Source organism: Lycorma delicatula, chromosome 7 (assembly GCF_047948215.1).
Source record: "Lycorma delicatula isolate Av1 chromosome 7, ASM4794821v1, whole genome shotgun sequence".
In the NCBI taxonomy this organism is placed as follows: Eukaryota; Metazoa; Arthropoda; class Insecta; order Hemiptera; family Fulgoridae; genus Lycorma; species Lycorma delicatula.
In genome coordinates, this window is record NC_134461.1 from 122,390,936 (window position 1) to 122,402,358 (window position 11,423).

Sequence of the window (11,423 nt, forward strand, 5' to 3'; positions counted from 1 at the left end):
TAAAGGGCTATCAGGCACTTTACCATCACTAATATCAGTTTCACTGCTATTAACGATATCATTACTGATAAAATTAGATGTACCAGATGTTTTATTAGAGGTCGATTCAGAATGACTAGTGCCAGTCGCTTCTGTACTTGATCTGGAAGCAGCCGCATTCAAATTTTCCTTATTCTGTACTGATGCTTGGGTCACTACATAACACATACACAAGACGTACATACATGAAAAATCAGTACCGAGCAAGCAGTGCATAAAATAAAAACACTAAAGAAAAAGTAACAAATAAAAGTAATAAATTAAAATATGAACCGATGAGAATAAATGATAAAATCTAATAAACAAATATAACCTAAAAAATGTACCAGGTCATGCAAAATTACAATACAAAATATATTACATTTTCTAAATCTGATTACATACTATATGATGAAAGACTATAAATGTGGTATCTAAAATTTATAATGCATTAACAAAATTAGAGATAAGAACTAACATTTTGCTCCACCCATAAAACAACAGTTATGCTGAGTATTATGACACAAAAATAAGGAAGTTTTTTTGATGCTGCTTTTTATCTGAAGGTAATATTTCACTGAAAATGCCCACTTAAAATGTGGAATGTGTAACAAAAACGTGTATCTGGCTATTCATTTTTTTGCCTCTACATTTCAAAATGAACAAAAAAAGTTCTATATAAAAAAATGGTAATTTCCCCTTCGTTTTTCTTCTGCCATCCATTTTGTGTTTGCTAAAAAAAAATTTTATCTAAAGATTGGATTGAGGAATCATTTTAATATTTTTCTAATTTTCAATCTTTATTTTCATCATGGCCACTATGCTCTTTTCTGACTCTACCTTGAAATGTCTCTTTTCCATTCTGACCTTGGTTTATTCTTTCTCTTTCTGTCTCTTTTTAGTCATAACCAAATCATTTGTATTATTTTTCTTCTATTTCTTTCATAATGGTCATCTTTCTGCTGTATCTAATTCATTAATTTCTGGATCTACCACTTTTTGTCCATCCCATCTCTTCTTTGGACAAAAATATGTAAACATTTGTACAGGGTAGATATGTTTAAGCAACTTTCTCTAATTAATAAATAAAAAATTATCATCTATTTTGTAATCATATTTACTAATTCTAAAATGGTGGTGATGTCAATTTTTTAATCTTCAATATCTTTATAAAAGTATGTTTTATTAGCAAACATGATAAGCCTTTCATTGTATTGAGAATAAAATCTGATCTTGATATAAGTATTTCTGAAGAAAAACACAAAATAGGGGACAGAAGGAAAACAAAAGGGAAATTGTCATTTTCGTTTTATTTGAACATGTAGTCAAAAATGAATATTTTTTTGTTTAGATACATACAAACTCTGTACATAGCTGGGTGTCATCTTCCTATTGATATCATTTCAAATGAGGGGTGAATTTCTTTATAAACTGCTGAGCCGTCTAAGGATGTGATACCGTAATGATTACTTTGGCTGAACTGCAATATCTTATCTCAACTCTCAGGCTGGCAAAGGTACAAGAAGTAGGATGATACTTGTATTACTGTTTTCAGTTTGTTCAGAAATTATTTTTTGTTAAAAAAAAAACAACACTAATTATACAAAAATTAAAAATCAATCTAAGATCAGTAATTATCATGAACTACATGATGAGATGTTTGTATCAAATATTATGAAACATACTTCTTCAATCTTTAAAAATAGCTTACATAAATGAAGTTGAAGTTAGATTTGAGAAAACTTATTTGAATTCAACCATCATATGGTGCTAGTCCCACAGAAGGAGAAATGAAATGGCAATCAGAACCTGTGGCACGTTTATGTACCCCAGCCAAGTACATGCTGTGTTGGATGTGTAGAAGAGTCTCCAAGGTCTCAAAATGAGACCATGCTATAGAGGAGTAAACCCTGATAGAAAATCCCCCAAAAGACATCGGGAAACCAGTGGAGTATTGTCAACAGTCAACATGGCATGAGTTATTGTAAAATCATCAGCTGGAAGTAAAACAGCCCCCAATTGGATTTCCAGATGGGGCTGCACCGACTCCTTGACAAATGAAAGCTGCAGTAACAATAGGAACGTAAAATTAGCCACATGGAACATTCACAGTCTGTTCCAAGCTGGTAAACTGCATAACACTGATGTAGAGAGGAAGCAATTATATAACAGACATTCTTGGACTTAGTGAGGGCGTTGGCTGCGGAAGTGTGAAGCTGGACAAAGCAGTGATTTTCTATTCCGGTTTGAATGATCCTAGTCACAGAGTGGGTGCTCCTGTTTTGATGGTTGAACACATTGGTAATGGGGTTTTGGATTACGTTCTGTTTTTGGAAAGAATCAAGTTAACTAATTTGACTTCTGAATATTATTCAAGTTTATGCACTTACTGCAGACAAGGATGGCAAGGAAATCGAGTGGTTCTATGAACAGATTGCAACATTATTAAAACTCACTAAGAGGTGAAATCACCATAGTCTTGGGTGGGCGATTGGAATGCAAAATTCAGTAGAGGTCAGCATGAAGAAATATGTTAAATGTGAGCAGACATATCCTAGCGCTGATGTGAATTCTGATTACAACCTAGTTGTTATTATGTTAAAATCACATTTTCCACAGATGGGCAAATCACCGTCACCACAACTGATTAATGATCGCAAGCTGCTAGAATCAGATATTCATATGCATGCTACGAAAGAAATGAAAGATTTAATGGTGGAATTGCAGTCTGTAACAGACCCAAATGTCATCTGGGAAAAGTAGAAGGAAGGGCAGTCTAGAATTCAGAATGAGGCACCTTGCCTTGCAATGTAGTAGAAGGAATGCATAGATGACCACTGAAATATTAGAATTTACGAGTGATAAAGAATGACGAAAGGTAATGGAAATGAGTGCATGAGACTGGGCAGAATTATTTGCAGAAAGATCCATAAGATGAATAGCTGAAGATGAAGTGTCAAAAAATCAAAGAGGTGTAGACTAAACACGATTTTTTCAATGTCCATAAGAAAATGAAAGTATTCACTGGTTTGTACTGTAAAGTGGTACTAAATAACTTGAAAGACAAACATGATAATATGATACTAGAGGAGAATGACAAAAATGCTAAATGGAAAAAATACATCAAAGAATTATTTGGTGATGCAAGGCCTGCACAGCGTATGCTGGATAATGTCAATTCTGGTCAAGAAGAAAGTCTAGATGAAGATGAAATGAAAGAAGATATGATATAAGCAATTAAAAATATGAAAAATAGTAAAGCTGTCGGACCTGAAAAAATGCACGGCACACTATTAAAACTACTGAAGGACGATCAATTGTCTATTGTGTTTTGGCCAGTTTTTCAACTCATATTATGCTCAGGGGAAATTCCAACACATTGGCTGAAATCAATGCTTATTGCATTGCCAAAAAAGAATAATGCTGTGGAGTGTGGTGACTATAGAACCATTCATCACACCTTTTTATGAAAAAAAAGTGAACCATTATCTATAAGATGCAGAATACAAAAGACAACTTTTCACACAAAATTAATAGGGTTTGTATTTACCGTCAATCTTTATGTATTCAAAAAGTAACCTCCACTCAAATGCAAATATGTTCTATCCGTATAAGTATGTTAGTTGAGATTGAAAATAAAAACGAATGTGAAAAGTCATCTTCTATTGGTGTTTTAGAATTTCTAAAAATAATGGTGTGTTAAAATCAGGACTTCATGGTGGTCATGATAATGGAGCTGGTGACACTGGAATACCGCAGCCAATCCAACATCCTGGAACACGTAGACTGATTTAGCAACATGTGCAGGTATTCCATCCTGCTGCAACTGTACTTGTTCCATGAGATCCTTCTCTTGAAGTTGTGGTATTAATCGTGCCTTCAACATCTTAAGTTTGTGCATTCATTGGCCCATCAAAAAAATATGAACCAAGCAAATGACGAGTTGTCATTCCAGCTCATATCATGACATGCGGTGGATTTCTTTCCAACTCTGTTGCATAATAGGATTTTCTTTCGCCCAAAATAACACATTTCTGCCATATGAACTGCAATAGATTGCAAATTTGTCTGTAAAAAGCACCTTTCCACGGTGCACTGCAGCAGGGAATTTTTCTAATAAAGCTCAACAGGATGCAGCATGACGTTCCATGTTTGCAGTCTGACAGTCCAGTGATGAACATTGGACGAAATGGCCTAACTTTCAAGTCCTTTTTCATATGATTTTGCGTTGTTGTCTGTGGTATATGAAGTTTAGCTGACCGTTTACAAGTTGATTTCATTAGGAATTGTTCAATGGAAACTGCAACAGCAATGCGTGTTTCCAACTGCATTAACTTTTATCCACTCTGTGGTCTACCTTTAACACTGCCTATTTCAAATGCACATTTACCCAAGCCAACATTGTTGTTTTGTGATGGCGGCTTATTACCGAAACATATCGCTAATTAGCTTCATTGTTTGATTCATATGTTGTTCATGAACCTCTTACACTTATCATTAACTACTCCTCGATGCTGTAACTACTCATGTCAACCATTTTTGCACAACTGTCTTTTGCTCAGAGTGTGTGACGTAAAAAACTGTTGCCAACTGATCCCAATGAAAATACCATATGTTCTAAACAAATCTCCTAACTCATACTTTTCATTAACTTTAAGGGTACGGTGACTTCCTGACCACCTGAACATAGTTATAAATAAAGTTTTTTTTTAAATACCTCATACCATGAAAACTCCTATGTTACCATGGGATATAGGAAATTTTTACTAATGATTCTAAAATTTTAACTATTTTTTTTTTTTAAATAACTATATTTTATTTATAATTGTGAATTTTACAAAAAATTGGTCTGCTGATGATTGAGTTAAAGCTCTGAAATCACTATAGATAGATGAGTGTTCGTACCTTTTATTCAGTGACGGCTTGCATATAGGCACTTAGGAACTGCAGCACTCCTATTTCCACTAGATATTAATTCCTTTTTTCTTTAATTCTTTTTATGTACTTGTACAATATATAATCCCTGAGCTTAATGTTAGTAGCCATTTCACAACTTATGAAAAAGATACAAAAATCTTTGTATGAAACTGTGCTTTTCACAGTTCCAGCAGTGTGGTGTTTGGTTGTTCTGCATGTGCACACATAGGAAGTTACACACAAGGCTATAAGGGAGAGAGAGCACTGTCGCTCCCGCAGTGCTGACCCTTGCATGCTGGTGGAAGGTATTTTTTTTTCTGCATCTGTTGTGCTTAAAACCATGTACCTTATTCTTGAATGTGATATAGTGTAGAATTAAATTATTATCCTGCTTCTAGTTACTCTGATCGATTCTTTTTTTTATAGAAAACTTTAACATTTTATAGATGTTTGTTTCCTCTTAGAAAATTATGAAACAAAAGCTAAAAGTTTTCTGGAGCAACATCGCCACTAATTTTAGCTATGAGCTGCCACTGCTTTTATTGTACCTAGTGGATTTAAGTATTTATTTTTTAATAATTATTTGATAAGAGGTATGTAATGTTTGAAAAAGTAAAAATATAATACAATATTATTTTTATAGCCTCCGCAAAGTACAGAATTAGAGAACACTCCTACCTTTACTTTTTATGTTCATCAAAACGTTTTCAAGCCAAAGCCCATCTTCGATGATATTTCTTATTTTAATAAATTCTTCTTTGTTTACATTTACGCATTAATTTTAGCTTTTTACATTTTATTTTGTAAAAATTGCTTGTTAATAAAATTTAAAACATTTAAAAATTTCAAAACAATTGTTCTGAAATTTTTAAAATGTAAAAAGCTAAAATTAATGTCTAAATGAAAACAAAGAAGAATTTATTAAAATAAAAAATATCATCGAAGAAGGGCTTGGGCCTGAAAACGTTTTGATGAATTTAAAAAAGTAGTTCTGTAATTCTGTACTTTGTGGAGGTTGAAAAAATATTATATTATATATAGTTATGTACAGAGAAAAAGAAATGGACTATAAAATATTTAATGTAAATAAATTAATGTATATAAAAACATATTTGTCTATGTATATATATATATATATATATATATATATATATATATAGACAAATATGTTTAAGACAAGAATGTTTTAAATTATGTACCAACAGAGGTATTTAGTGACGTGTGGCTGGCAGCATTGTGTTCCGCATGACCTCCCCTGTAACTACATGTTCTTGGATTGTTGATATCGCATTTAGTTTTCATGTTATTGTTATTATTATTAGAGTGCAACATGTTTAAATGTTAGTAGTGATTTTTGTAATGTGCGTTTTTCAGGAGGAACTATACAACGTAAAATTTTGCGTGAAACTGGACAAAACTCACAGAAACCCTTTAAGTTTTGAAAGAAGCTTACAGAGATGATGCTCTGGGTCATATGCAATGCTACGAATGATTTTCGTAATTTAAAACTGGTTGTCAGTCAATTGAAGATAACCCTCGACCAAGAAGATCTTCAACTGATGACACATGTTCAAGAAATTAATGGTCTCTTGTGTACAAATTGCCGATTGACTGTCAGAGAACTTCAGAAAGGGTTAGCATCTCAATTGGATCATGCCATGACATTTTGACTGAAAAATTGAACATGCATAGAGTTACAAAAGTTTGTTCCTTGTTTGATGACCTAACAGCAGAAAGAACATTGAGTGAACAAATGCTGGCAACTCCTTGAACAACCCGATGATGAAACATTCATGCAAAGGATCGTAATGGGATACGAAAGCTGGGGTTACGGCTATGACATTGAGACAAAAGTTCAATCATCAATAAATTGCACATTAGAAAAATCACTATTAACACTTAAACATATTGCACCCAAATAACAATAACATGAACACTAAACGAGATATCAACAATCCAAAAACAGGTGGTTACAGAGGAGATTATGTAGAAGACATTGCTGTCAACTAAATGTTACTAAATTAAATATCTTTGTTGGTGCGTAAATAAAAAAGATTGGTCTATTTTTAAACAAACCTCGTGTTTATATATATATATCAATATACACACACACACACACACACACACATACAAACATGCACAAAACTGTAAATTTTTATAAAAGATTTTATTTTATTTGTCAGGGCCTTGTAATAGCTGGTCTTGGTGACATTCAACGTCCAGCTGAAAAATTGAGTGTTTCACAGTCATCTGCATTAGCTACAACTGGTGTTGTATGGTCAAGATACTCTCTTGTCATTATACCAAAGAACTGGAGTTTGTTCAGTGTGAATGTTTTTGTTGCTATTACTAATTTTTATCAACTTACAAGAGCCGTAAGGTAATAATTACTAATTAAGACAAATTTTATGTAAAATTAATTTTAGATTTTAGTCCATATATTTTTGGAAAACAATTGTGGATGTTTTTTAGGTATGCAAGTATGAATCTTCTTTTATTGCTTTTAGTAGATATAAGTTGCAGTCGATTCCACCTTTTAATACATTTTCTCAAAACGTGCGACTATTAGGCTGTTCTTTTGAACAGAGTGAAGCAAATGGAACTATTTTAAGTGCTACTGTTTTCTCCTGTACATTATTTTGCTACATCTGTATAAACGTTCTTAAAAAAAATTCATAAAATAAAAATGTAGTTCTAAATTATTTTGGGAAAAATATTATCATCATGGTTTGTACAGTGTCAGTAAAATAATGGTGAAGTTGCAGCCAGTTACAGTTTTGGAACAAGCATGACTTGAATTGTATGCCAAAGTAAAGAGAAATGGCAAAGTTTTCGATTCGTAAACAAGTTCTATGCCAGCACATATGTGCTTTGTTACAAGCTCAGTAGCTGTATGCAGCTTGTTAGTCACCATGATTACGATTCAGAATATTTGGTGTGTTTTGTGATTTGTTAAGTTTAAGTTAGCTACACTCAGATATAAACAATATTTGCATAGCCTGAAAAAAATCAGCGCATAAGTATTCTGTAGAGTTGAGTGTTCCAAAAACAACTATTCACTTACATTTAAAAAACAACTATGTTTAATTGATTATAAAATTCAGATGTTATGAAAGGTTATCCAAAGGACAAAAATTTAAACGATTTGAATTTTCTACTGACAGGATAGGTTTTATCATGATAGGGAATTTTTTAACGAGTTTTTATTTTCAGAAATTAAGCTACATTTCATGATGAGTACATCAACAAAACTTTATTTTGTTCTACATTATAAAACCCCCTCTCTGATCTCTGAATGTCTTTAGGTATAACTCTTAAACCTTCCCTTTTAGTCTAAGGTAGGCGTCTCCAAACTACAGCCTGTGAGCACCACCAATCCAGCCCATCGACATGCCCAATAACCGGCTACAGTTTATTTTGATTACATTGTAAAATTATTTAAAAAGTATGTAAATCATACAAAATAATCAGATGTTTTTATTTAACGACCGATTAAGAAATACAATAACTAACATACATAATGAAATTGAATATTTTAAGTAATTAATGATATGAAATTTATCTCCAAAACAACAGTACGTGACGTACATAGGTAATTCCCATAATGAAATTAAACATTACAATTATGATTATTGAGATTTAAGTAGCTGTAACTTTCCACTGACAATTGTTTGCAGTTGTGGAGTTTATTCATGGAAAATGTCAACGGTGACTTCAAATGATAATCGGTTAATTTGGGTCTATAAATATTTTTTATATATTTCATTTTGGAGAATATTTTTTCACGTATATGAGTAGTGCCGAAAGCAGAAAAAAAGACACGAGCAAATTTATGCACCTGATCAAACTGTGTGAGTGGAAGACGCTTATAAAATTCCAGCAATGATGATTTAAATATTTTTCTTTAAAAATATCGCTGCACTGCAAATCAGTCATTTCCAATTGAAGTTCTGAAAAATCTTAGTACTGTTTAAATTAAGTTTTAATTTTTTTTTGACTCTTGGGTCACTTCAAATGGATTGACCAAGTTGCTGCTTTTGGTTCAGCATTTACTTTCTTAAACAACAATTACTGAGATTTCAATTTGCATTTCAAAGATTCATATTTTTCTAACCGTAGGCTTCCTGTAAATCTGGAGTAATTCTGAGAATGTTTAGTCTCATAATGACATTTTATATTGTATTCTTTGAGAACTGATATTGTTTTTTTGCAAATTATACACATTGCCTTATTACTTGACTCGATCACAAATATTGATATCCCCATTGCTCTTTAAATGTTCTGCACTCACTCTCTATCTTTCATTTCTTTTCCATATTTATGCAAATCCACACAAAAGAGACGTAACTTCAAATCAAAATAATGCCAATTAATACTAATAAATTACACTTTTAATTAATTAATTAAATTAAACTCCCACAATTAAACACACTGTATTTTCACTGAAAAACCATAGTCACAAAACACACTAGTCGCACTACGTATAACTTTTCAGATCGCTGCACTACTGTAGTTTTTCAACATCCTGCACTTATTTCTCTACTCCACAAAATTTCACTACTATACATTTAGCATGGTCGTAAGTAGTCGTAACAATACGTAATGCACAGCACACTCATCGGCTACCTCTGCCGCAATGAAATGTCCTTGCTCATAAGTACCAATTGAAATTATGAACGGAGTGGAGTCCACCCTCGGTCCCTGTGCCATAGATATCTCACTCGCCAGCTAGTCCTGAAATGAAAATTTGCACGTATTTCGAAACTACGGTAGGATGGTATCATGAGCTAGTTAGCTCTAGGCTCTCAAGGTTCCAAGGTTGTGGACGAGTCAGTATGGCCCTTAGGCTAGAATATTTTGAGACCCCTGGTCTAAGGACTAGAATGACCACCTCTCTTGTACCTCTATACTGTTCCTGAGATTGAACTGGCCTCAACTAATACACCTTACATGATTTATAAGCACATTAAAGTGATTGTGTGATAGTTCTCACCTGTATTTGCTCTGTTTTTTATTTTGCTATTGCATTCTTATTAAAATCTATAAATTCCAGTTTTACTTCTTCATATACCAACAGGTAATTCAGATGTATTTCATCAATTCCTATGATATAATTCTTGCTTAATTCTTTAAAACTATTTTCATACTGTATATCATGATAGTATTTTTAAAAGTATCCTGCAACAAAAATAATTACTTTAATGAGAGCTGAAATAGCATTAAGCAGATAGTTCTCATGTTAAAATTGATCATAGATTGTTTTATTATAATAATTTTTGTTTTTATTATAATAATTTTAATTCTGAAGTGTTACTTCTTGTATTAAAACCTCTAAAGAAAGTTATAGAACATTTCAATTATAATAATGAAGAAAAGCAAGGTACCATTTTGTATAATTTCTGAATTTTGTGGAGATTTTCTTCAGTAAATTTTAATACTTAATAACAATAACAGTAGGAACAACTTTCATTTCGGTATGAAATATATAGAATTCATAATGTTTTACAGATGTAACCTTCAGAGAAAAACATTTGCTTAGTGATTAGTATTGTGTTGAAAAATACTTAGATAAAACTATTTATTTATTTTTTTATAAAATTAATATAATTTTTTATTACAGATATCAGAGGTCATTAAAAATTAAAGAAGAAAACAAATTATGAAATGTAATACTTATTAGTTATTAATAAATACAAAAAAATAAATAAAATTTGTGATGCAAAAAGTTTAAAAAAATAGTGATTTAAAAAAATTTTGTGGGCAGAAGTTATTTTGTTGAAAGGTGTAGTGCAGTAGTGTAATTAAAATAATTTAAGTCAACCACAGAATGCCGTATAACTTATTTATTTTATTACTATTTGTTTTATATTTTATGGTTAATGCAGCATTGCATCTTTGTGCTCGAGTGATCATACCTAGCACTTTTTGCAAAATGCTTTCTTGTTGAATGTATGCCTTCAGTTCATTGATAATGTAGTGATTTTATTTGTAAACTTTATCCTTTAAGTAACTCCAAAAAAAAGAGAAACCTGGGGAAATGGGAAACCACCACTTTTTGCTGACAGTTCATTCTTCTGTCGGTCAGAATTGTACAGTACACTACTGTAATGACAGTCCGATCAAAAAATATTAGTCTCCCCATTATACAATTACCAAAAACAGCACATCATACACCAATTTTCTTGTCATGAGGAGGACATTCAAACAACTGTGAGAATTTTCAGTCATCCAATACCTGATGCTGTGCAAAGCTGTACATATCCAGATAAATGAAACATGCCTTGTCTGAGATAAAATACAGCTTTGGCTCTATCTGTCTCTCAACATTGTTTTTGAGAAGCCTGTCACAATAATTAAAATGTTTCAACTCCTCTGTTCTCTCAAGTTGTTGCACAATACGGTTTCAAATTTAAATCATGAAAAATTTTGAAACTGGTATTCTATACCACTCTGTTGGTATAAAATTTAGCATTCAGAGATTTTTCTAC

The 11,423-nt window shown here is 32.1% G+C and overlaps 1 protein-coding gene across 1 annotated transcript; it reads left to right on the top strand.

Moving 5' to 3' along the window:
• The first annotated feature begins 3,634 nt into the window (after window positions 1-3,634).
• LOC142328368 (mitochondrial pyruvate carrier 2-like) lies at window positions 3,635-10,813 on the top strand. Its single transcript, XM_075372075.1, has 3 exons — window positions 3,635-3,712; window positions 7,119-7,315; window positions 10,556-10,813. Exons 1-3 carry the CDS (start codon window positions 3,635-3,637, stop codon window positions 10,596-10,598), a joined length of 318 nt encoding a protein of 105 aa, XP_075228190.1. The 3' UTR covers window positions 10,599-10,813.
• Window positions 10,814-11,423: the final 610 nt, after the last annotated feature.

What these genes read in the sequence shown, in the direction of transcription:
- LOC142328368 (XM_075372075.1), top strand. Translation starts at nt 3,635, where the DNA reads ATGTTAGTTGAGATTGAAAATAAAAACGAATGTGAAAAGTCATCTTCT. An exon ending in TAGAATTTCTAAAAATAATG is followed by an intron (nt 3,713 to 7,118) that starts GTGTGTTAAAAT and finishes TTTATTTGTCAG; the next exon opens with GGCCTTGTAATAGCTGGTCT. An exon ending in CAACTTACAAGAGCCGTAAG is followed by an intron (nt 7,316 to 10,555) that starts GTAATAATTACT and finishes TTTTTATTACAG; the next exon opens with ATATCAGAGGTCATTAAAAA.